The 27,092-nt window shown below is 45.4% G+C and overlaps 1 protein-coding gene across 2 annotated transcripts in view; it reads right to left on the minus strand.

Moving 5' to 3' along the window:
- Positions 1-27,092, minus strand: part of SMOX (spermine oxidase) — a 130,617-nt gene that overhangs the window by 36,236 nt on the left and 67,289 nt on the right. For both annotated transcript variants that reach the window (XM_069204718.1, XM_069204710.1), the window contains exons 4-5: positions 7,095-7,268; positions 3,482-4,175 (exon numbers count right to left, since the gene is read on the minus strand). In XM_069204718.1, coding sequence (XP_069060819.1) covers positions 3,482-4,175; positions 7,095-7,268 — 868 coding nt within the window. The remainder of the gene's footprint in view (positions 1-3,481; positions 4,176-7,094; positions 7,269-27,092) is intronic.

Consider the following 27,092-nt stretch of genomic DNA (forward strand, 5'->3'; position numbering starts at 1 on the left):
CCCCCCCCCCCCCACAGGAGAGGTGTGGAGTGGAAGGGAATGAGGGAAGTCACTGTTTTGGGTGCTGAGGAGGCTGCTTAGAAGCCTGAAAAATCCCCCTATTTCTGGGGTATTGTCCTCTATATGTGCCCCTAAAACTACCACGTTGGTATTGCAGTTGGTAGGTTGGCTTTGTCAGCGAGGTGGATGCCTCCAAAAGCTGTGTTCGGAAACCACCTCGAAACTGAGGTTTACGAAAGGACCCTCTATATGGTGCAGAGCAGAGTACACCCATTGCTTTTGCTGTGTCAGTCATTTTGCAATTGTTCTATGGCTGTGTCTTCTTCTGGACCAAAAAGATGTTTTTTTGTCAAACAGCATGTTCAACACAGCCTGCTGTAGTTCTGGCTTGAATCCAGAAGATTGGAGCCATGCATGTCTGCGTATAGTGACTGCAGTGTTGACACTCCTAGCAGCAGTATCTGCTGCATCTAGAGCAGATCTAATCTGATTGTTCGTAATGGCTTGCCCTTCCCTCCACTACTTGTTGTTCCCTTTTTTGGGTTCTTTGGGAAGATGCTGTATTATGTCTTGCATCTCGTCCCAATGGGCTCTGTCATAGTGAGCTAATAGTGCTTGTGAGTTGGCTATCCTCCACTGATTTGCTGCCTGGGACGCAACTCTTCCCTGCAGCATCAAATTTCCTGCTCTCTATCAGAAGGGGGTGCATCTCCTGATGACTGACTATTTGCTCTTTTCCTGGCAGCGCTAACTACCACAGAATCAGGAGGTACCCGATGGGTGATATAATCAGGGTCAGAGGATGCAGGTTTATATTTCTTCTCTATCGTAGGTCTTCTGATGTGTGCCTTAACTGGTTCAGTAAAGATCTGATATGTATGTTTTACCATGCCTGGGAGCATCGGGAGGCATTGATACCAAGAATGTGTTGAGGATAGAGTGTCAAATAAGAAATCCTCTTCTAGGGGCTCTGTATGCATGGTAACACCATGATATGCTGCAGCCCTAGCTATGACTTGATTATAGACAGTACTATCCTCTGGTGGTGATGGTTTAGAGGGATAGCTGTCTGGATCGTTACTTGGAATGGGATCAGGGTCATAAAGATCCCATGGATCCACATTGTCCTGTCGTGAATCGTAAGAATGAGTGGGTGACTGCACTGGTGTAGGGCTGGTAGGAGGAGAGGTAGGTAAGTGGGGAGAGTGAGGAGGAGAGTGAGGAGGAGAAGATTGAGGAGGTGGTGGTTTCTCCTTCTGTTTTGGCACTTTAGCTGGAGACTGCATAGTGTCCAATTCCTCCTGAAAAGCTACCTTCCTCTTTGTTTTTAAAGGAGGTGCTGCTAGAATTCTCCCTGTTTCCTTATGGATGTGGATCCTGGATTGCCTTTCATCCGTAATTTCTATAATTGGTTGTACCTCTAAGTCCTCTTCAGAGGTTTTGTGGCTTTCTTTAAGTCTCTTTGAAAGTCCATGCTCCTATGTGTAAGTTGGCCTTTTCGCCTCTGAAGCATGCTTTTTCGGGATTTAAAAAGATGAAGAGGACGAAGGTTTCAGCTCCGAAACTGGCTTTCTAATTTTCGACTCCGAAAAGTGGGGTTTAGTGGAGTCGGAAACAGATCTCTGTTGTTTCCAATGTTTTCGGAGGAGTGGCCTTTTTCAGTGCTGAACTGGGAGGTTGGTCACCGACAGTCTTTTTTTGGGCTGAGCCATGGCCTTACGACAGTGGCGTACCCAAGGCCTTGTGTTTCTGCTTTTGTCGGGGTGCAGGGGCAGACGTACTCACATGTTGTCCTGCTGTGACTGGTCTGTCTTCTTCAGATTCCTGCTTGGGCTCGGAATCTAGAACCAAGACTGCAGTCTGCACCAACTCTTTCTCTTCCACGTGGAGATGTTCCCCGCTTCTCAACGCCGTTTTGAGCCTTCTTGCTCTTCTGTCTCTAAGAGTCTTTTTTGATCGGAAGGATCTACATGCCTTGCAGTTTTCTTTCCGATGGACTGGGGAAAAGGCAGAGGTTGCAAACCAGATGCTGGTCTGTAAACGGGTACTTCGCATGGCACCAAGGACAGAATCTGAATGGAGTCCAGTCCACGAGGCTTATACGCAGTCGGCCTGAATAGGCCAGAGTTGGGCGTGCGCGCCCCGAAGGGCAAACAAAGTTGTTTTCCTGATGGTAGTGCTGTGTCGATGTAAGATTATGAACCCAATCGAAACAATACCGACGAAAAGAGAGTTTTCACAAGTTTTCCGAATCAAAATGTCAGAGCGGAAGGAAACACGTCCGAACCCGACGGCAGAAAGAAAACAATCTAACAATGGAGTCGATGCCCATGCGCAATGGAACCGAAGAGGAGGAGTCACTCGATCCCGTGACTCGAAAAGATTTCTTCGAAGAAAATCAACTTGTAACACTCCGAGCCCAACACTAGATGGTGGACTAATGCACAGCATAAGTACCTGCAGCTACACATGTGATCAAAGTACATATATAGAGACATACACACACACACCTCTAATGCACATACAAAGGCCAATTATCATATTAAGTGACAGTGCAAACAAATTATATGGTGCCAAGAACATACACTGTGTGACACGAACACATGCCAACTTAAACTCCTATTACGTGAGTAACAAGACCTTGCATTATACTGCAACAAACCTGGTGTAGCATTCCTCCAGTTTATTTTCTACATCCATGTTAAAATGCATATTTATTCAATACTACCTCCGGATATAAAGTACATGGCCATACATGTGGCAATGCCTGTGTTAGGAATCTATGTGCTTTTATATACATTAAGATACGTGCAAACAGTGCAGGGTGAGACAGAAGTTGTTTTACCTGTACACTTGATCTAAGATTTACTATTTTCATGATGCCACTTCCTGGTATGTCAAGAGTCATTTTATATCATTTCAAATGAATTCCCGGGTCACTGGTCACCCAATGACACTGGGGTCAAAAGTTGCAAAGACATGTCCTGTGAAGCCACGTGGATCAAAACTCATATAATGTCAATTCCTGTAGAGAAATGGTGTGCAATGTCACTTCCACCAACCCCTTGACTCCGCTGTGGATGACAAAATGATACCACTTTTGAAATATATCAGTCTGGAGTAAAGACTCACCGCCTGTGTGAAACACACCTAAGCAATGTACGCTTGTATAGCCAGTTGTCTAGGGGCATAAAATCAACTCGGCTTAAAAATATTAGAAAAAGAAGCTTGAGAGTATGCAACAATTAACATGGCACCCCTTTTTCATGGTGATGGGGGTGTCTTTCTCGAGGTCTGGGTTAAAAGGACTACAGGCTGATAAAATAGAGATCATTGAGCAACACCCAACCAGAGAGGGAAGAATGTTGAAGAACAGGATTTATATATTATTCTAGTCTTGTAACTGAGAGCCAAGTTTGTATCAATAGATATTGATGTACACTTTCCCATACTGCAAAATGGAAACACGGCCAATACCAACCTGTAAATCTACGCAGAAGTTCAGTGCAGGTCTCTGCAACAGTTTCATCATCATATTTCTCCATCATCAGAGCTTCTTCACCACAGATCCATCCACTCAGCACATAGCCATAGCGCTGGGGTGGAAACAGGACATCAAAGCTGCAAATCTTCCTATACCACATCTCTTCCGGATAAGTCAGACTCTCAATTTCAGCCTCATCCTCCCAGACAAACTGAATGCTGTTACACTCAGGACTCCAAAACGGCTCTTCAAACTCCAGAAATATCTTGTCGGTGGTACTAATTCCTAGTTTTTGAATGGCGACTACTTTATCCTCTGGGAGATCAGGATGGAACAAACTTTCATGATACTTCTTAAGGACCCCAAGGGAAACTGTCACAATGACATGGTCGGCAGGGATAAACTCATAGTCCTCACACTCAACAAACACTGGGTAGCCATCTTCTGCCTGGTCACTGTTATGGTCAGCCACCCTTTCGATGTCCTTGCTGATGGACCGATTCCAGTGAATGCATTTCACAGGTTTGCAGAACTGGACAACAGATTCTGGGACTGACCGGGCGAGTAGCTCCACAATCCTGATAAAGCCACAAGGAATGACGTGATGGGCGCCAGGAATTTCAGTCCACTCTCCGAACTCACTGAGGGACACTTCATCCATACTGTGTGAGCTGCTCTCGCAGCTCTCGACCTGGAGGAGAAAAAGAACCTGAGATTATGAAAATAAAACCAAACAAGAAAAAAAAAAGTACATTAACTGTAATAGACAAAAGAACATTTAGTAAAATGATTTTTTTTTAGCATTTGGCACAATATACTGTATTATTCTGATAAACAATACGACTTGTAGATACCCTTGTTTTCCCAAACTACTATATGCGGCAAAGGAGGATAGCATAGCATGTTTGGAAAGCAAATCTGCAAATGCACTATTTAATTCAGAATGAATAGGACATATTTCACTCAGTCAATATACCTATAATACCTTGTTGTTCTGAATGTAGTTACAAATTTCAACACTATACAAAGCAACTTTTAAGTCCAAAAACCTTCAAAAAGCAAGAAACTGGAAATGAGGAAAAAGTGGAAAGATAAAAAATGCCTGAGGCAAGTAAAAGGTTGACCCATTCCACAGCAGAACTGAAGTGATTAATCCTAAAACAACAATGCAGGCTTGAGGTGGGGAGATGGGAGATGGCTTGGGGCCACATAGCATTTGAGTCACAGGTTGTTCTTCCAGGAAACCCGAAATTGTGGTGAAAAACATGGACTGCAGGTAGAGACGATGCTAATCTGTTTCTTAGAATCCTGCAGCTCGGGTTGTGTTCTAAAGTTCTATTGAAAATTATGAAATAAGAAAATGTTTACGTGAAAAAGGAAGCTCTACTTTTTAAACCTGTTTAAAGCGTTTGTATTACTCGAGAAGCTTTTCTCTGCACTGAAAAAACTCTTACGCTGTTGTCCACAGTGTTTTGCTTTTAAACTAGGTGATAATGCATTTGTTTTGTGATTCAGATCTACATATATAACAAGAAATCAGATAGATACTTACTCTCTTTACCTCTCACAAAACTTCACCATTAAGTTAAGTCAGTGCGCAGTTTAGCAGTCAGATACGGGGAGGCGGCTCCATTTGGGTAGGGGTTCAGACTTCCATGCACAATTGTGGCTGTCCAAATAAGGTATAGGACCAGCATTCTGAGGAGCCTTGAGGAAAGACGTCTATTGCTTCAGAATTGTCTCATGAACACACCTCCCCCCACTCCCTTTTCAAATCAAAAACCATCAATAACTGGAGCACCCTTCAAAGGGAAGGTCTAGACAGCATGCCCTGGCCTCTCATCTGGTCTTATTTTGGAAACAGCTCAACTCGGTATAGTGTGATCTTTCATGGTGCACTTGATATCTGAAGGAAGGTCATTCAATGAAGATCAGATAGGAAGAAGGCCCACCTACTGGGTCCCTAAAGAGGAGTTCCTATTTTATCTGCTACCGAAGACCATTTTTTCCAGTGAAGGAGAAAACAAATTTGAGCTAGCACTCATTCTGTGGCTCAAGTTCAGTATGACCTTCCTAATCATCAAATCGGTCCTCATAAGACATGCATTTGGTATCACAACTTTGAAGGTTCTTCACTGTATCTCACTTTGAACATGCTCTACTAAAAACACAGGCAATACTCCGGATGCAGTAGGTTTCTCCTGCACAAATACACAAGGGGCTAACAGCCTAGTTGAGAATAGGTCTTAATGGAGGAATAAAATCACCTGAGAGGCGCAAGACCGCACCCCCTTACAGCGACTGCTATGTGTATCTGACAGAGCACTGAAAGGGCATTAGAGAAACTGCAGCTCAAATCTAAAAGTCATTTTCATTTAATATTTTTATTTCAAATGAGGACTGATTCCAAAAAGCTTTCGAACCAGATCACATTATGGGCAAGTAATGGTTTCAGTGCAAGTCCTCCAAATGTAGTAGGAAATCAAAGGAAGCGGATGTGTGTGCCTAATGCACTATATTAAACAGCAATGAGCACTTGCTAGCCTAGCTGTCCTCTTTTGTTAGCCTAACAGGATTTATTAAGAAAAGCAGAAAGAAATCTATGGCAGGAAACCGAAGTCGCAAACCAGGAAATGTGGAACAAAGCAGATGTCAGGATGGAGCATGGTGAGGAGGGGCTGCAATAACATATTCACTGCTGATGAGGCTCTACTGGCCAGGTCACAATGACCATCCCTGAAATAGCCTTTACAGTAAGATGCTTAAAGGTACATGAAGTACGACATCAAGCTTCGAGCACTACAGATGCGGCATGCAGATCTTCGAATGCCAGCAGAAATACCAAGGCATATGCTCTAAAACAGTGGTTCTCAACCTTTTCACTTCTAGGACCCCCACTTTATCATTACGGGAACCCCCACTGAATCATTTTGGAATCCTGGGACCCCCCACTATGTCATCAGTGAAAGCTGGGGACCTAATTTGTTAATATTTAATTTTCTAAGCAGTTGCAGACCCCCTGGGGAGGCTTCACGGACACCCAGTGGTCCCTGGACCACAGGTTGGGAACCACTGGTCCAAGCTATGTAAGGACATAAAAAAAGCAGGTTATTTATGTTTTGTTTTGTTTTTTTTAAAACACCCATTGAAGAAGGCGCGCCCTGCTCATGTTCGGGAGAGTATTTTGCAAAATTCGAATATAAGGACCATCTTACAATGGAAGCAGTCAGTTGCATCCATTTACTTCATCAGAAAGTGATATCACATTCGTTCCACTTCATGCAACATTTCAGATTTATTTATATAATGATTTCATAGCTATTATTTAAAACCATACTGCAAAATGTGAACAAAGAGCTGAGGGGACAATTGTTTCACAGCCAAATTATGAACAGCATACAGTGGATAAAAGTAATGTGAAAAATAGGTGGAAGATGCAGTTAGATCAAACAGCCATCATCAGAAAGTAGGACAATTACTCATACAGTTAAGTGTAACTTTCTCTTCTGTATTTAGTAAAAGTGGGGGATTAGTATCAGCCCAGAATTGCAGAATCAAGTGAATGAATACTGATTTCTACGTTACAGTATACCTCAAAAGGGCCACATACCTTCAGATATTGCTGGATCATGGCCAGTTTCAGCCTCTTTGTGGTCTCCGATTCGTCCGGGTCATCTTTGATGCGTTTGCGCACAACATCTCGCGTGAATACACCCACGCTATTCTGGCTCTCGGCATTGACTGGTTTACCATTTTGGAAGAATTCCTGTGTCAGGGAATAGACCTGAAAGACAGATCAGAGAAAATAGCTATTGATCACAGCGACTACCCAGACACCTGCACGAAAAGTGAAAACTTAGAGACATGAGGGGGCCATAAATCATAAAATATGGATGTGCAATTCATTTTTATAATGCATTCTAATCAGAAACAAATTATCACATGGCACTTGAGAACTAGTCATTGATTGAGAACATCATGCAAGGATGCAGGTGGAGCAGCAATGGTGAAAACACTAGATCACAGCCTGGAGGTCAAAAGTGTCGACTCTTTTGATATCGAGAAGTCTAATCAGGTTATTCTAGTCCTTGGTCGAGTAAGGTGGTGGTGGGATGATTCTTGCAAACATCTCTTCAAGCTGAAGGAGAAGATACTTTTGGGAGGCATGAGTACCTGACCACTAGTTGGTGTGGAAACACAAATGTGGAGAGACAGAAGAAAATGATCACAAGACGAAGGAAAGACAGAAGTCAGGGGTGCAATGGGTTTGATTTATTACCTTAAGGGGCTTCTTGACTGTAAAGAACACTAGTGGAGCACAAGAAGAGGCAGGATATCTGAAGCAAAAGACTAAGAAGGTTTGTAAATTATTTGATAATAGACAAATTGCTTTACACAGACCGAATGTGAAAAGAATGTTGATTTCAGCTCTTGAGATTTATGTAGGCAGGTGAATGGTCAGCCAGGTGAGACAGTCATATTCAAGGAAAGGGCAACACGTGAAATATACTCACGTGATGATGAAACGCATGGGATCAGAGAGGGGGGCTTGAGGTGTAACAAGAGACAGTGTGGTCAGAATTATTGTTGGACTTCTAGACTAAGGTGAGAAATGTCCAAAGGCAACTGATGTAGTCAGAGAGACAGCCTGTTTGGTTCTGCTTTGTTCTACCAGGCTGGGCTGATTTCATTTTTATGACTGATACAACAACAAAATAAAGCAATTTATCAATGACAAAAGATTGGTTTAACTTAATTATTACACCCCAAAATCTTTACTGGAGTAACATTCTCTCCTTACATTCGAGAAACTTTGTACAAACTGTTGCTTCGTACTAGACTTTGGACTGCTTCCCACAAACAGATTTGTGGAATGCATCATATTATGTTAATATATTAATAATAAAGAGCTATGCAGGCTTCTTGGTGCTAAAATGAGGCACAGAGCAGATTAGGGGATACGATCACAGTAAACATTATTGCGTACACAACCATGTTTTCGGACCTTCTGAAAGTGGAAAACATTGCATGTTTTGCACAATGTCATTGGAAGTGTGTTCCATAATTTACAGCTAAGACAAAAAAAACAACAAAAAAAAGGCCTGGCTCTGATGCGCACCCGACTGAACCTTGGCATCCCGAATAGCAGCGCATCCGTAGAATGAAGAACACGACTAGGTACATACCAAGTAAACTTCCTCCTGAAGTTGATAGATCTAGCCTCATAAAATGCTCTGAGAACAGGACAGTAAGGGATTTAAAGACTAACCCTCCTAGCTTCACTGGAAGCCAATGTAGAAAATCCAGTTAAACCGATGCAGAAGTGTGTTGAGATAAATCAAGGGGTAACTTGGCTGCTGTATTTTGAATGTGTTGAAGCATTTTCAGCAGCCCTGTAGATGTTACCGGGAAAAGAGCGCTACGATAGTCCTGGTAAATCAGAAGGGTGGTTTGGACCTCCACCGGATGTACAGTAAGTGGAAGGAGGGGAAAGATTTTCGTCATTACCCAGAGCAGCACGAAACAGGTGGAAGATAGAGGATTCGTCCATTTAAGAGATAAGTCATACTCTAGATAGAAGCCTAAATTCTTCACCGTAATGATCAGGCACGGATGATTAGACCAAGACAAAGGGAGAAACATCAGATGGGGGAAAGGATCGGCTACGTTGAGTGTTGTTGATCCACAAAACCTCAGTTTTGTTAAGAGTTCAATTTTGGTGCATTCTGCATCAGCCAGATGGTCAGCTGTCAACAGGCATTGATGGAAACTCTCTGCGGAAGGGTGGGGCTGAGGGGAGGGTGGGAGAATCCATGACGATGATTAGGTGAGCACTATATATATATATATATATATATATATATATATGGAAAATGTCACTTACCCAGTGTACATCTGTTCGTGGCATGAGACGCTGCAGATTCACATGCTTTGCACATCCCGCCATCTAGTGTTGGGCTCGGAGTGTTACAAGTTGTTTTTCTTCGAAGAAGTCTTTCAAGTCACGAGATCGAGGGACTCCTCCCCTTTCGGCTCCATTGCGCATGGGCGTCGACTCCATCTTAGATTGTTTTCCCCGCAGAGGGTGAGGTAGGAGTTGTGTATTATAGTAATAGTGCCCATGCAATGGAGTAAACATGTATGTACATAATTGTAGTTTAAAGAGATATATTTAAAAATTTACAAATGTTCAAGATCAACTTCGAAACGGCTACAGGGTCCCGGGGAGGCGGGTGGGCGCATGTGAATCTGCAGCGTCTCATGCCACGAACAGATGTACACTGGGTAAGTGACATTTTCCGTTCGATGGCATGCGTAGCTGCAGATACACATGCTGTGCATAGACTAGTAAGCAGTTATCTCCCCAAAAGCGGTGGTTCAGCTTGTAGGAGTTGAAGTTGTTTGAAACAAAGTTCGTAGTACTGCTTGTCCTACTGTGGCTTGTTGTGCTGTTAACACATCCACACAGTAGTGCTTGGTAAACGTATGAGGCGTAGACCATGTGGCTGCCTTACATATTTCAGTCATTGGAATGTTTCCTAGAAAGGCCATAGTAGCACCTTTCTTTCTGGTTGAGTGTGCCTTTGGTGTAATAGGCAGTTCTCTTTTTTCTTTGAGATAACAGGTTTGAATGCATTTAACTATCCATCTAGCAAGGCCTTGTTTGGAAATTGGATTTCCTGTATGAGGTTTTTGGAAAGCAACAAATAATTGTTTTGTTTTCCGAATTTGTTTTGTTCTGTCAATGTAGTACATTAACGCTCTTTTGATGTCTAATGTATGTAGTGCTCTCAACTACAGAATCTGGCTGTGGGAAGAACACTGGTAGTTCTACTGTTTGATTCAAGTGGAACGGTGATATGACTTTTGGTTAAAAAAAATGGGTTTGTCTGTAGAACTACTTTATGCTTGTGTATTTGAATAAATGATTCTTGTATGGTAAATGCTTGGATTTCACTAACTCTTCTTAGAGATGTGATGGCAATTAGAAACGCAACTTTCCATGTTAAATATTGCATTTCACATGAGTGCATGGGCTCAAAAGGTGGCCCCATGAGTCGTGTTAAGACAATGTTGAGGTTCCATGAAGGAACTGGTGGTGTTCTTGGTGGTATAATTCTTTTTAGGCCTTCCATAAAGGCTTTTATGACTGGTATCCTAAACAGTGAAGTAGAGTGGGTAATTTGCAGGTAAGCTGAAATTGCAGTAAGATGTATCTTAACCACTTCTGTGCCTTGGACGAGATGATCTCGTCCAAGGCTACAGTTCCCCTGTGCCTTTGACGAGATCATCTCGTCCATGGCACAGGGGAACTTGGGGGCGTGCTAGCGCGCCCCCGTGCACCCCCCTCCCCCCCCCATGTCGGGGATGGAAGGGGAAGACCTTCCCCTTCCACCCCCGACACCCCCCACCCCCCCCCTGTGATGTCAGCGCGCGAGCGCTGATTAGTCACAGGGGCCTCCCTCGTCGCGCTGGAAGCTCTGCTTCCAGCGCAATTGAAATCACTTGGGAGGCCCGGAGGGGCTTCAAAGGGAAGGAAAAGTATTTCCTTCCCTTTGAAGTCTCTCCGAGGGTTTCAAAAGCCGGATTGCTTGCCATCCGGCTTTTGAAACCCCACTAGACACCAGGGATTTTTTTTTTTTACTAATCTTCACATAAGGGAGCGACCCCTTGGGCAAGGGTCGCTCCCATGGGGGGCATTTTTTCAGGAAGGCCTTTTCTGGGGGGGCAGAAACCTCTAGGCACCAGGGACCATTTTTTTTTTTTGTTTAATGTTTCATTTTTTTTTTTTTAGGTGGGGAGCGACCCCTTAGGCAAATTTATTTTAGGGCATTTCTGCCCCCCCCCCCCCCCCCACCCCCACCCTCCCGGGTCCGGCTGAGCTAGAGGCCAAACTCCACAGGTAGGGACTTTGCAAAAAACACCTCTGTTTTCCACCTCTCGCGGGCGCTAGGCCTACCCACGCAAGTGAGGTATCATTTTTATCGGGAGACTTGGGGGAACGCTGGGTGGAAGGAAATTTGTGGCTCCTCTCAGATTCCAGAACTTTCTGCCACAGAAATGTGAGGAACATGTGTTTTTTTAGCCAAATTTTGAGGTTTGCAAAGGATTCTGGGTAACAGAACCTGGTCCGAGCCCCACAAGTCACCCCTCCTTGGATTCTCCTAGGTCTCTAGTTTTCAGAAATGCACAGGTTTGGTAGGTTTTCCTAGGTGCCGGCTGAGCTAGAGGCCAAAATCTACAGGTAGGCACTTCGCAAAAAACACCTCTGTTTTCTTCCAAAATTTTGGATGTGTCCACGTTGCGCTTTGGGGTGTTTCCTGTCGCGGGCGCTAGGCCTACCCACGCAAGTGAGGTATCATTTTTATCGGGAGACTTGGGGGAACGCTGGGTGGAAGGAAATTTGTGGCTCCTCTCAGATTCCAGAACTTTCTGCAAAAGAAATGTGAGGAACATGTGTTTTTTTAGCCAAATTTTGAGGTTTGCAAAGGATTCTGGGTAACAGAACCTGGTCCGAGCCCCACAAGTCACCCCTCCTTGGATTCCCCTAGGTCTCTAGTTTTCAGAAATGCACAGGTTTGGTAGGTTTTCCTAGGTGCCGGCTGAGCTAGAGGCCAAAATCTACAGGTAGGCACTTCGCAAAAAACACCTCTGTTTTCTTCCAAAATTTTGGATGTGTCCACGTTGCGCTTTGGGGTGTTTCCTGTCGCCGGCGCTAGGCCTACCCATGCAAGTGAGGTATCATTTTTATCGGGAGACTTGGGGGAACGCTGAGTGGAAGGAAATTTGTGGCTCCACTCCGATTCCAGAACTTTCTGCCACAGAAATGTGAGGAACATGTGTTTTTTTAGCCAAATTTTGAGGTTTGCAAAGGATTCTGGGTAACAGAACCTGGTCCGAGCCCCGCAAGTCACCCCTCCTTGGATTCCCCTCGGTCTCTAGTTTTCAGAAATGCACAGGTTTGGTAGGTTTCCCTAGGTGCCGGCTGAGCTAGAGGCCAAAACCTACAGGTAGGCACTTCACAAAAAACACCTCCGTTTTCTTCCAAAAATTTGGATGTGTCCACGTTGCGCTTTGGGGCGTTTCCTGTCGCGGGCGCTAGGCCTACCCACACAAGTGAGGTATCTTTTTTTATCGGGAGACTTGGGGGAACATAGATTAGCAAAACAAGTGTTATTGCCCCTTGTCTTTCTCTACATTTTTTCCTTCCAAATATAGGAGAGTGTGTAAAAAAGACATCTATTTGAGAAATGCCCTGTAATTCACATGCTAGTTTGGTCACTCCGGAATTCAGATATGTGCAAATAACCACTGCTCCTCAACACCTTATCTTGTGCCCTTTTTGGAAATACAAAGGTTTTCTTGATAGCAATTTTTTACTCTTTGTATTTCAGCAAATGAATTGCTGTATACCCGGTATAGAATGAAAACGCACATCAGGGTGCAGCTCATTTATTGGCTCTGGGTTCCTTGGGTTCTTGATGAACCTACAAGCCCTATATATCCCCGCAACCAGAGGAGTCCAGCAGACGTAACGGTATATTGCTTTCGATAATCTGACATTGCAGGGAAAAGTTACAGAGTAAAACGTAGAGAAACATTTATGTTTTTCACCTCAATTTCAATATTTTTCTTTTTCAGTTGTTATTTTCTGTAGGAAACCCTTGTAGGATCTACACAAATGACCCCTTGCTGAATTCAGACTTTTGTCTACTTTTCAGAAATGTTTGGGTTTCTGGGATCCAGCATTGGTTTCATGCCCATTTCTGTCACTGACTGGAAGGAGGCTGAAAGCACAAAAAATTGCAAAAATGGGGTATGTCCCAGTAAAATGCCAAAATTGTGTTGAAAAATTGGGTTTTCTGATTCAAGTCTGCCTGTTCCTGAAAGCTGGGAAGCTGCCGAGTTTAGCACCGCAAACCCTTTGTTGATGCCATTTTCAGGGGAAAAACCACAAGCCTTCTTCTGCAGCCACTTTTTCCATTTTTTTTGAAAAAAACGAAATTTTCACTGTATTTTGGCCAATTTCTTGGCCTCCTTCAAGGGAACCCACAAAGTCTGGGTATCTCTAGAATCCCTAGGATGTTGGAAAAAAAGGACGCAAATTTGGCTTGGTTAGCTTATGTGGACAAAAAGTTATGAGGGCCTAAGCGCGAACTGCCCCAAATAGGCAAAAAAAGGCCTGGCACAGGAGGGGGAAAAGGCCTGGCAGCGAAGGGGTTAATGGATGAAAAAGCTAGTTTTAACTTTTGCAAATGTAGCAAGTAGCTTACGATGTCTTTAGCAGATGCTAGCAGATGCGTGTAAGGGTTGTATTTGATTAATATGGCAATAATAAACAAACCTTTTCCACTTATTTGCATAGCAATGTCTAGTGGTTGGTTTTCTAGCTTGTTTTATGACTTCCATAAATTCCTGTGTAAGGTCTAAGTGTCCGAACTCTAAGACTTCAGGAGCCAAATTGCTAGATTCAGCGATGCTGGATTGGGGTGTCTGATCTGTTGATTGTGTTGCGTTAACAGATCTGGTCTGTTTGGTAGTTTGATATGAGGCACTACTGAGAGGTCTAGTAGTGTTGTGTACCAAGGTTGTCTTGCCCAAGTTGGTGCTATGAGTAGGAGTTTGAGTTTGTTTTGACTCAACTTGTTTACTAGATATGGAAGGAGTGGGAGAGGGGGAAAAGCGTATGCAAATATCCCTGACCAACTCATCCATAACGCATTGCCCAGGGACTGATCTTGTGGGTACCTGGATGCGAAGTTTCGGCATTTTGCGTTTTCTTTTGTTGCAAACAGGTCTATTTGTGGTGATCCTCAATTGTGGAAGTAAGTGTGTAGTACTTGGGGGTGAATCTCCCATTCATGGATTTGTTGGTGATCACGAGAGAGATTGTCTGCTAATTGATTCTGAATCCCTGGAATAAATTGTGCTATTAGACGAATGTGGTTGTGTATCGCCCAATGCCATATTTTTTGTGTCAGGAGACACAACTGTGTTGAGTGTGTTCCTCCCTGTTTGTTTAGGTAATACATTGTTGTCATGTTGTCTGTTTTGACAAGAATGTGTTTGGGGCTTATTATTGGTTGAAATGCTTTTAACGCTAGAAATACTGCCAATAGTCCTAAGTGATTTATGTGAAACTGTTTTTGCCGAGAGTCCCATTGTCCCTGAATGCTGTGTTGATTGAGGTGTGCTCTCCACCCTATCATGGAGGCATATGTAGTTATTACGTATTGAGGCACTGGGTCTTGAAAAGGCCGCCCTTGGTTTAAATTTATATTGTTCCACCATTGAAGCGAGGTGTATGTTTGGCGGTCTATCAACACTAGATCTAGAAGTTGACCCTGTGCTTGTGACCATTGTGATGCTAGGCACTGTTGTAAGGGCCACATGTTCAATCTTGCGTTTGGGACAATGGCTATGCATGAGGACATGATGCCTAGGAGTTTCATTACTATTTTGACTTGTATTCTTTGGTTTGGATACATGACCTGTATTACATTGTGAAATGCTTGTACTCTTTGTGGACTTGGAGTGGCAATCGCTTTTGCTGTGTCGATTGTTGCCCCTAAGTATTGCTGTGTTTGACACGGCTGAAGGTGTGACTTTGTGTAGTTGATTGAGAAACCTAGTTTGTGTAGGGTTTCTATGATGTACTTTGTGTGTTGTAAACACCGTTGTAGTGTGTTGGTTTTGATTAACCAATCGTCTAGGTACGGGAACACATGTATTTGCCGTCTTCTGATATGCGCAGCTACTACTGCCAGGCATTTTGTAAAAACTCTTGGTGCAGTTGTTATTCCGAATGGCAAAACCTTGAATTGGTAATGTACCCCTTGGAATACAAATCTTAGGTACTTTCTGTGTGTAGGATGTATTGGTATATGGAAATATGCATCCTTTAGGTCTAGTGTTGTCATGTAGTCTTGTTGCTTGAACAGTGGGATTACGTCTTGTAATGTCACCATATGAAAGTGGTCTGATTTGATGTAGGTATTTCATGTTCTGAGATCTAATATAGGTCTCAGTGTCTTGTCCTTTTTGGGTATGAGAACGTACAGAGAGTAAACTCCTGTTCCTTTCTGTTGAATTGGTACTAATTCTATTGCTCCTTTTTGTAGCAATGCCTGGACCTCTAGTCCTAGAAGATCCATGTGTTGTTCTGACATATTGTGTGTTTTCGGTGGAACGTTTGGAAGGAATTTGAGAAATTCTATGCAATAACCATGCTGGATAATTGCCAGTATCCAAATGTCTGTTGTTATCTCCTCCCAATGTTTGAAAAAATTGCTTAGTCTCCCCCCCACAGGTGTTATGTGTTAGGGATTTGTGACTTGGAAGTCACTGCTTATTTTGAGGAGCTTTGGAACTCCCCTCTATTCTTTTGGAATTTTCCCCCTCTATATTGCCCCCGAAAACTTCCCCGCTGATATTGACTTTGATAAGTGGGCCTTGTTTGTGAGGTTGTGGGTTCTGTAGCTTGTCCTCGAAACCCCCCTCTAAACTGTGTTTTGTGAAATGTGCCTCTGCTCTGTGGGGAGTAGAGTGCGCCCATGGCTTTGGCCATATCCGTGTCTTTTTTAAGTTTTTCTATAGCAGTGTCCACCTCCGGGCCAAACAACTGCTGCCAATTAAAAGGCATATTCAGCACAGCTTGTTGTATTTCCGGCTTGAATCCTGACGTACGCAACCATGCTTGTCTCCTTATTGTTACTGCAGTATTTACTGTCCTTGCAGCTGTATCGGCTGCATCCATTGCTGACCGTATCTGATTATTTGAGATACTTTGTCCTTCCACCACTTGTTGTGCCCTCTTTTGGAACTCTTTGGGTAAGTGTTCTATGAAATGCTGCATTTCGTCCCAATGAGCCCTATCGTATCTTGCCAGACGTGCTTGTGAGTTGGCAATGCGCCATTGGTTTGCTGCTTGTGCTGCAACCCTTTTTCCTGCAGCGTCAAATTTGTGACTCTCCTTGTCTGGAGGTGGTGCGTCTCCCGAGGAGTGAGAGTTTGCTCTCTTGCGAGCTGCCCCTACTACCACAGAGTCTGGTGTTAGTTGCTGCGTGATATACACAGGATCTGTAGGCGGTGGCTTGTACTTTTTCTCCACCCTTGGAGTTATGGCCCTGCCCTTCACAGGCTCCTGAAACACCTGTTTGGAGTGTTTCAGCATTCCCGGTAGCATAGGTAAGCTCTGGTATTGGCTAGGAGTGGAGGATAGTGTATTAAACAAAAAGTCATCCTCAATCGGTTCTGCATGCAAGGTGACATTATGAAAAGCTGCTGTCCTTGAGACCACCTGCGTGTAGGATGTACTGTCCTCAGGTGGGGACGGTCTCGCTGGCTAACAGTCTGGGCTGTTATCCGATACTGGCGCATCATAAAGGTCCCATGCGTCGGGATCGTCTTGACTTATTGCGGTATGCGTTGGGGATTGCATCAGTGGTGGAGTGTCTACCGGTGATGTGTGCATTGATGGTGGTGGAGATGGTGGCGGAGTTGTTTGTCTTGCCACCTTTGCCTGTGGCTGCTTGTCCTTTTCTTGAAAGGCAAGTCTTCTTTTCATTTTAATTGGGGGAAGAGTGCTTATCTTCCCTGTGTCCTTTTGAATGTGGAGCCTCCTTTGAGTGTAGTCTGGCTCCATTGATTCTAGTTCTTGCCCGAACTTATGTCCTTGCATTTGGGAGGACAATCCCTGTTCCTCTGTGTAGGAACCTGATTTCGGTTCCGATGCTGGATGTTTCGGAATGGAAACCTTTTTGGTAGCCTTTTTCGGCTCCGACGACACTTTCTTTAGTTTCGGCATCGTGATCTCTCGGTGCCGACCCATTTCGGTGCCGCGCTCTCGGTGCCGAACTTGCTCGGAGCCTCTGTCTCGGGCTCGAGATTGCTGTGTGCCGGTATCTCGACCGGAGTCGGATGACTTCGACACAAGCGTGCCCTTTTTCGGTGCCGATGGTCGGTCAACTATTTTACAGGTTAAGCCATGGCCTGTTGGCGGTGGCGTCCCCTGGGCTTTTGTGGTCTTCTCGTGAGTTTTATGTTTTGACGTCTTACTCACGGTTTTAGGCGTTTCTTCGGGATCAAGCTCATCCGAGTCAGACTCCTGGATGGAGAAGTTTTCCTCTTCCTCCTCCAAATGCCTTTGTCCTGTCGGCGCCGACGCCATTTGCAGTCTTCTTGCACTTTGCACTTCGGTCTCTTAATGTCTTCCTCGACCGAAACGCTCGACAGGCTTCACACGTCTCTTCTTTGTGTTCGGGAGACAAACACAAGTTACAGACCAGGTGCTGATCTGTATACGGATACTTGTGACATTTTGGGCAGAATCGGAATGGGGTCCGTTCCATCAGTCTTGAAGAGACACGTGGCCGGGCCGACCAGGCCCAGACGGGGGAAATCGAAAAAACCCCAAAGGGCCACCGGAGCTCTTCAAAAATCGGTGTCGATGTGTAGTAACTAGCCTGATACCGAACGCAAACAATACCGTCGATTTTTCCGAGATTCTAACTAACTTTCCGAACCGAAACACGGAGCGAAAAGGAACACGTCCGAACCCGATGGCGGAAAAAAAACAATCTAAGATGGAGTCGACGCCCATGCGCAATGGAGCCGAAAGGGGAGGAGTCCCTCGATCGCGTGACTCGAAAGACTTCTTCGAAGAAAAACAACTTGTAACACTCCGAGACCAACACTAGATGGCGGGATGTGCAAAGCATGTGTATCTGCAGCTACACATGCCATCGAACATATATATATATATAAATAAAATTCATACTGCTGAGGCCAAATGATCTGACCAATTTCGTCAATGGACGGATATAGATTGAGAAGGGTGGGATTCTGTGCCAATTCTCGAGGCATTCAGTGCCTTAAATTCCAACAAGAAAGAGGCCAGATGTACCTACCGCCTGACATCTGCCCTTCAAACAGAATTCACACAACTCCAATGCTGACCCACGGGCTCTGGCCTCAGAGAGTCCGGACCACAAGGTGGAACATTTAACTGTATCTGAAGTGGCAGACAAGTCCAGTAGCGCTAAGGCTACTGGATATCATGTGTCCGCTGACGTTCTGAGATTGTTAAGGACCACCATCAGCGAGGAATCTGTGTCCTTATAAATACATATTGTATGTGCTCTATTATCTCAAATTGCTCCAAGGAAGAGGAAATCACCTGGTTTAAACAATCCAAAAACTCTGATCGAGAAAGGCAGCAATGAAAGTTGGAAAGAACAGTTTGACCAGACGGACATCAACGGTTTTGCACACACCAAAGAGACATTCAGCCAACTCAAAGCTGGCCACTTTCCATAATTTAGGCGAAATGGGATCCATAGGAGAGCCAAGAATTATGGAGCATGTAGTTTCTATGAACTGTTCCAAGGAGAGATCAAGTACAGGTGATCTAGATAAGTAACTACTGAAAGATCTCCAGCAGACATGACCTGATCATTGTTCAGAGTCCCCAAATTGGTCATGCATGGAAGCGGAGAAATGTGGATTGCTAAGGGCCCGGTATCTGACACGGTGCTGAAGGTGCCAGTGAATTTCATACAGCAACAATGCATTATACAAAAAAGGGCAGCTCCTTGGTAGATAAGCCGATAGGGGATCAAGCAGTCAAAACTGAAAATATGGTTACTATGCATGTGTGACACACTATATCACTGCTGCACTTTGTCCTTTCTGTATTAATCATACATTCTTTTTAAATTCATATTAAGTCTGTACAATACAGGCGTCTTCTAAAAAAATAGTAGATTAAAGGTCCCAATTTATGGGACGGTAGAGTGATTTGCAGACTCCTAACAGCAAAGCAGGAAACAAGACCGAGCCAGTAATGCAGCGAGTGCCAGCAACAAACTGCAATGGCATGGATCCAAGAACTAGCGCTGGCATGCCTTGGCATTCACATCATGTTCTACTACCCTTCTAAAGGAGTGGGACATTACGGTGGGAAATAAAATTCAAAACATGCTACGAGTGGGCAGGAATAGAAAATGGAGTGTTTAGAAGACTCTTACGACTTTCTTTGTCAGTTTTACTTAAGCCTGCATGGCCACAATGCAGTACACATTAATGAAAGAAGTGGACTATATAGAAACTCAGATATTTGGTGACCGAGTGCACGGACTCTCAAAGTAACAGAGAAAACAATATCAAATGGTTTGGTTTGAAGAGATATTTTACATCTGAAATGCGCTATATTTACAGCCTAGGATTTAAAGAGTAATTTGTGAAATAATTATTGAATATCCGATTTTGACAAAGAGCAAAGTGAAGAGAATCCCAAGCAATACCACAAGTCTAAGGAACTCAATCAATGAGCCGGGAAGGCCAAATGTACTCCATTCTATGACTATAAATTTAGCAGACTGCAGATCAATCTGGTTTATTCCTAATGAAAAAGTTGAATTTGTCACCTTTTTTGCTCATTCAATCAGGAATTTGTAAAGCACACTACTCACCCGTGAGGGTCTCAAGGCGCTGAGGACGGGGGAAGGAGGGCGGGCTGCTACTGCTCGAACAGCCAGGTCTTGAGAAGTTTCCTGAAGGTGAGGAGGTCTTTGGTCTGGGGCAGGTGGGTGGGAAGAGTGTTCCATGTTTTGGCGGCGAGGTGCGAGAATGATCTACCGCCGGTTGTAGATCTGCGGACGCGTGGGACTGTTGCGAGGGCGGCGGAGTGGAGATGCCAGGTCAAAGGAACAAGGCCGGATTTTTGTTAGAACATGTGTTTGCCACATGCACAATTAATTGTGGCTGCACTGTCCTAAACTCCTCTATCAAGTCACAGAATTTATTATCTAGTTTTCTGCAAACCGTAGGCTTCAGGGGTGTGTGAAAAAGTAGCCTCTTTCTAGCCTTGTTACCCCCACTTTTGGCCTGTTTGTGAGTGTATGTCAGGGTGTTTTCACTGTCTCACTGGGATCCTGCTAGCCAGGGCCCAGTGCTCGTAGTGAAAACCCTATGTTGTCAGTATGTTTGTTATGTGTCACTGGGACCCTGCTGCCAGGACCCCAGTGCTCATAAGTTTGTGGCCTATATGTATGTGTTCCCTGTGTGATGCCTAACTGTCTCACGAAGGCTCTGCTAACCAGAACCTCAGTGGTTATGCTCTCTCTGGTTTCCAAATTTGTCACTAACAGGCTAGTGACTAAAATTACCAATTCACTTTGGTATACTGGTACACCCATATAATTCCCTTGTATATGGTACTGAGGTACCCAGGGTATTGGGGTTCCAGGAGATCCCTATGGGCTGCAGCATTTCTTTTGCCACCCATAGGGAGCTCTGACAATTCTTACACAGGCCTGCCAGTGCAGCCTGAGTGAAATAACGTCCACGTTATTTCACAGCCATTTACCACTGCACTTAAGTAACTTATAAGTCACCTATATGTCTAACCTTCACCTGGTGAAGGTTGGGTGCAAAGGTACTTAGTGTGTGGGCACCCTGGCACTAGCCAAGGTGCCCCCACATCGTTCAGGGCAAATTCCCCGGGCTTTGAGAGTGCAGGGACACCATTACACACATGCACTGTACATAGGTCACTACCTATGTACAGCGTCACAATGGTAACTCCGAACATGGCCATGTAACATGTCTAAGATCATGGAATTGTCCCCCCAATTGGGGGGACAATTCCATGATCCCCCGGGTCTCTAGCACAGAACCCAGGTACTGCCAAACTGCCTTTTCAGGGTTTGCACTGCAGCTGCTGCCAACCCCTCAGACAGGTTTCTGACCCCCCCTGGGGTCCAGGCAGCCCTGGCCCAGGAAGGCAGAACAAAGGATTTCCTCTGAGAGAGGGTGTTACACCCTCTCCCTTTGGAAATAGGTGTGATGGGCTGGGGAGGAGTGGCCTCCCCCAGCCTCTGGAAATGCTTTGATGGGCACAGATGGTGCCAATCTCTGCATAAGCCAGTCTACACCGGTTCAGGGATCCCCCAGCCCTGCTCTGGCGCGAAACTGGACAAAGGACAGAGGAGTGACCACTCCCCTGACCTGCACCTCCCAGGGGAGGTGCCTAGAGCTCCTCCAGTGTGTCCCAGACCACTGCCATCTTGGAAACAGAGGTGCTTGTGGCACACTGGACTCCTCTGAGTGGCCAGTGCCAGCAGGTGACGTCAGAGGCTCCTTCTGATAGGCTCTTACCTCTCTTGGTAGCCAATCCTCCTTCCTGGGTAGCCAAACCTCCTTTTCTGGCTATTTAGGGACTCTGCTTTGGGGATCTCACCAGATAACAAATGCAAGAGCTCACCAGAGTTCCTCTGCATCTCCCTCTTCACCTTCTGCCAAAGGATCGACCACTGACTGCTCAGGACGCCTGCAAAACCGCAACAAAGTAGCAAGACGACTACTAGCAACCTTGTATCGCTTTATCGACTGTTTCCAGGTGGTGCATGCTCTGGGGGTAGCCTGCCTCCTTTCTGCACCAGCTCTGAAGAAATCTCCCGTGGGTCGACGGAATCTTCCCCCTGCAACCGCAGGCAAGAAAAGACTGCATCACCTGTCCTCTGGGTCCCCTCTCAGCAGGACAAGCGTGGTCCCTGGAACTCAGCAACTCTGTCCAAGTGACTCCCACAGTCCAGTGACTCTTCAGTCCAAGTTTGGTGGAGGTAAGTCCTTGCCTCCCTACGCTAGACTGCATTGCTGGGTACCGCGTGATTTGCAACTGCTCCGGCTCCTGTGCACTCTTCCAGGATTTCCTTTGTGCACAGCCAAGCCTGGGTCCCCAACACTCTAACCTGCAGTGCACAACCTTCTGAGTTGTCCTCCGGTGTCGTGGGACTCCCTTTTGTGACTTCGGGTGGACTTCGGTTCACTTTTATTCTAAGTGCCTGTTCAGGTACTTCTGTGGGTGCTGCCTGCTTCTGTGAGGGCTCCCTGACTTGCTGGGCACCCCCTCTGTCTCCTCATCCAAGTGGCGACATCCTGGTCCATCCTGGGCCACAGCAGCATCCAAAAACCCTAACTGCGACCCTTGCAGCTAGCAAGGCTTGTTTGCGGTCTTTCTACGTGGGAACACCTCTGCAAGCTTCTTCCCCTTTGGAGGATGGATGTCCCGCATCGTGAAGTTCCTAGTCCTCTTCCACCAAGCTTCTTCCACCCGGTGGCAGCTTCCTTGCACCCTCAGCTGGCTGTCGCACTGTCGCGACTCTTGGACTTGGTCCCCTTGTCTTACAGGTACTCAGGTCCGGAAATCCACTATTGTTGCATTGCTGGTGTTTGTTCTCCTTGCAGAATCCCCCTATCATGACTTCTGTGCTCTCTGGGGGTAGTAGGTGCACTTTACACCTACCTTTCAGGGTCTTGGGGTGGGCTATTTTTCTAACCCTCACTGTTTTCTTACAGTCCCAGCGACCCTCTACAAGCTCACATAGGTTTGGGGTCCATTCGTGGTTCGCATTCCACTTTTGGACTATATGGTTTGTGTTGCCCCTATACCTATGTGCTCCTATTGCAATCTACTGTAACTTTACATTGCTTGCATTACTTCCTTTTGCTATTATCTGCATAATTTTGGTTTGTGTACATATATCTTGTGTATATTTGGCATCCTCATATTGAGGGTACTCACAGATACTTTTGGCATATTGTCATAAATATAAAGTACCTTTATTTTTAGTATATCTGTGTATTGTGTTTTCTTATGATATTGTGCATATGACACCAGTGGTATAGTAGGAGCTTTACATGTCTCCTAGTTCAGCCTAAACTGCTTTACCATAGCTACCTTCTATCAGCCTAAGCTGCTAGAAACACCTATTCTACACTAATAAGGGATAACTGGACCTGGCACAAGGTGTGAGTACCTCTGGAACCCACTACAAGCCAGGCCAGCCTCCTAATGTGGGGCTCTCTAGGGAGACCACCAGCTTCATGCACTGCCACATCAAAGTTACTTGCAAGAGTCCAAAAAGCTGGTACAGCTGCTAAATGTCTTCAATGGCCAGTGACAGTTCAAAACCTACTTACAACTGTGTAATAAATACTAACATTTTTAGCAGTTATAGAAATTACTTAAAAGTTTAAAAAGTGTTGTGACAGGACTTTGTATTAAGTTTTTCTTTGGGTTAATGTGCAATGAACCTCAAAAACACTGTTTTAATTTTAGGTACGGACTAATCTGCTTTCCAGTAATCTGGTCTTGATAAAATTATCCTGAATTGAGAACTATGAATCCGCATGTCACAAGGTTTGAATTCAACAGGGACAACACAGCCTCTCGTGCCACTGATTTGCATTAAATGGAAACTACATTTTACTAAGATACTTTTGAAGCCCCCCATCCTTCAGACAACAACCATTCTCCTGACAATATTCACCTCTATGGCACGAATCTACACAGTAATCACTCAACCACTGAGGAATCATAAAAGACTGACGTTTCAAGGAATGATGATTATGGCCCTCATTCCAACCCTGGGGCAACGTAAGCACCGCCAACAGGCTGGCGGTGCTTCCAGGGCAATTCTGACCGCGGCGGTAAAGCCGCGGTCACAAAAGGGGAACCGGCGGTTTCCCGCGGGTTTTCCCCTGGCCCAGGGAATCCTCCATGGCGGCGCTGCTTGCAGCGCCATGGGGATTCCGACCCCCTTCCCGCCAGCCTGTTCTAGGATGGCGGGAACGGGTGTCGTGGGGCCCCTGGGGGCCCCTGCACTGCCCATGCCACTGGCCCCATGAAGATTTTCACTGTCTGCTTTGCAGACAGTGAAAATCGCGACGGCTGCTACTGCACCCGTCGCACCCCTGCAACACCCGGATTCGGAGCCGGCTTCTATGTTGCAGGGGCTTTCCCGCTGGGCCGGCGGGCGGCCTTTTGGCAGTCGCCCGCCGGCCCAGCGGGAAAGCCAGAATGGCATCCGCGGTCTCTTGACCGCGGAGCGGCCATTTGGCGGTGACCGCATGGCAGGCGGCGACCGCCGCCCGCCGTGGTCAGAATGACCGCCTATGTGTCTCTATAGCAATTTATGAAGAGCTCAGCCGCATTAACACGAGTTGCACCCACAATTTTCCACCATGAAAATGTGTAAAAACGAGTTCGATGCTGCAGTGTTTCACTTCTTTGCCTGTAGAGGTTCCTCCTGTGTGAAACATTTGTGTTCACACAGATGTTCCAAGCTCAACAGCACTACCACACCACTGTAAACCGAATCTCAACAGTACATGCAATGAAAACAGGAAACGCCAGAACGAAAGTGTTGTCTGTACAAACACACGTCCTAGCGAACCACCACTGAAAGCAACAAGGAATAACAAATTTAAACTCGGTAAACGCCATTCCGGAGCTCGCACACCTCTCTTTCTAAACCAAGTGCAAAGCAACCCCATAGCCAAATCTGCAATTCCATTCTTTGAATGTCGTGTGCAGCACTGCAACAGGTTGCACATCAAACCTGAAAAGGACTAAATCACCCTGAAACATACCGCTTTCTAGACAGAACAAATGGTGTGAAAGTTTTATTTCTATGATTTAGACGTAAAATGTCTAGCTTCGTTTTGCAAGTTAGGGACTGATTGAGACTTTGGCAGACAGGTTACTCCGATGAGACTGTCCACCTCGCAGACGGGTGGGCTGTAAGCTTTTTATTGGCTCAGTCTCGGAAAGGCTAGCTCCGACTGCAGGACAAGGTAGGGTCCGTCACATTAAAGCCATCACACTGCACGCTCTATTTACAACAGACTTTTTTTATTTTTTATTTTAAAAACACACTGTTGGTCAGTGCCAGGCAACGGAATCTAAAAATTACCAGCACACGCTGGGGAAACTCCTACGGTGTGGGGTCAAGAGTTTATTTTTCATTCAATAAGTCAATTACCAGATTTATAAAGCATGGCTTATAACCCCACGGGGGTATCCAGGCACTGATGGTTGTCGCTCCGAACTGGTAGCTACTCCTCGAAGAGTCATGTTTTGAGCTTTCACCTTTAGTCAATGATGGTGTGTGCGTGGTCCGCCGGTGAGGGAGGAGGTCATTCTAGATCTTGGCAGCATGGTACGGGAAGGCGCGTCCTCTGCTGCGTCTGACTCTCTGGGCTTCAGCAAGGGTTATTGATCGGAGCTCCTTGGCTTGCTAGTCAAAGGAGAGTGGTTGATGAGGCTGGGTCCGAAGTTGTGGAGGGCTTTGGATGCGATGGCGAGGACCTTGAATTTGTACCTCTTAGGCACACGCAGCCAGTGGAGACCTCCGAGGTGGGGGGTGATGTAGGTCCACCTGAGGAGATTCAGGACACGCCTTGGGGCTGCGTTCTGAATGGTCTGGAGGCGGTGGAGGAGTTGGACAAGGAGTCCAACATAGAGGGCGTTTCCGTAGTCTAGTCTGCTGGTGATGATGGTTTGGGTTACTGTATTTCTAGTTTCAATGGGGATCCATTTGAAGATCTGACAGCATACGGAGGTTCTGGAAACAGGAAGAGGCAACTGCATTTAACTGTCGTTTGAAGGTGAATTTGTTGTCGATGATGATGCCAAGATTGCGGGTGTGGTCCATTGGGGTTGGGGGGGGGGGGGGGGGATGTCAGAGCATGGTGGGCCACCAAGAGTCGTCCCAGGGGGAGGAGCTGTTTCCGAAGATGATCACCTCTATCTTGTCCGTGTTCAGTTTCAGGCAGTTGGATTTCATCCATTCGGTGGGTGATGTGGCACCTGACGTTTCTGCAGTTGTATCTAGGGGAGGCGTCTTCTTCGGAGAGGGAGAGTACGAGTTAAGTGTCATCGACGTATAAGATGATGTTGAGTCTGTGGGAACATACAATCTCGGCAAGCTGCGTCACATAGGTGCTTTTCAGAAATAAACTTCCAAAACAGGAGTTTGTTACTGAAAAAGAAAAACATTCAAAATTTGTTGAATGGCCATCAAAACGGACAGCAGCCGTTCACCAATTTTTTTGTACTTTGAAAGGAATCACAGTGACAACAGTACTTTTCAGGGTACACAGATGACCCCTGAATCTGCAGTCAAGTAAACTGGATGGACGGGGGACATTGTGGATAATGGACGGAATGTCCTCTGCCACACTGATGGATGCTACTGTCCTTTACACACAAAATCAGGCTGTTAATTTACAAACACTAAAGAGGGTGGTTTCAAGTTTTAGGTATTCACTTGCGCTTAGTGTGAGTTTAAAAGAGGTGTTGCAGTTGTATTGTTTTTTTCCACAAATTCTAAGATTTGACATCCGCTTCTGGTTTGTAGGTTGCGGACGAAAACAATCCCTTCCTATAACACCCTACATAATAGTAAACGGCCCAGGACAACAACTGCTGCGGGCTGGCAGGTGAGCATAGTGAACAAAAGAGGTCATGGGGGGCCTATTTTGGGAGATGGAAATGAGTGCAAAAATTGCCTCTCACTCCCACACCTTATCAATTGTTTGGGTTAAGGGCATTTAGGCGATCACATCACAGGACTCAGAACTTGGAACCTCAATAATTGTTTAGCGTTCTGAAGCTTTTCTGCTCTATTTCTTTCCCTAATGTTCTTTCCTTTCCCTCCCACCTTTTTCTTTTTCCCAGTGCTCTTCACTTCTCTTGTACACTCGTTTTCCCTTCCCATAGGTTCTTTTCTCTTTTCCTAAACACCCCTTTTTTTCTTTTTCC

The sequence above is a fragment of the Pleurodeles waltl genome, chromosome 1_2 (genome assembly GCF_031143425.1).
Source record: "Pleurodeles waltl isolate 20211129_DDA chromosome 1_2, aPleWal1.hap1.20221129, whole genome shotgun sequence".
Lineage (NCBI taxonomy): Eukaryota > Metazoa > Chordata > Amphibia > Caudata > Salamandridae > Pleurodeles > Pleurodeles waltl.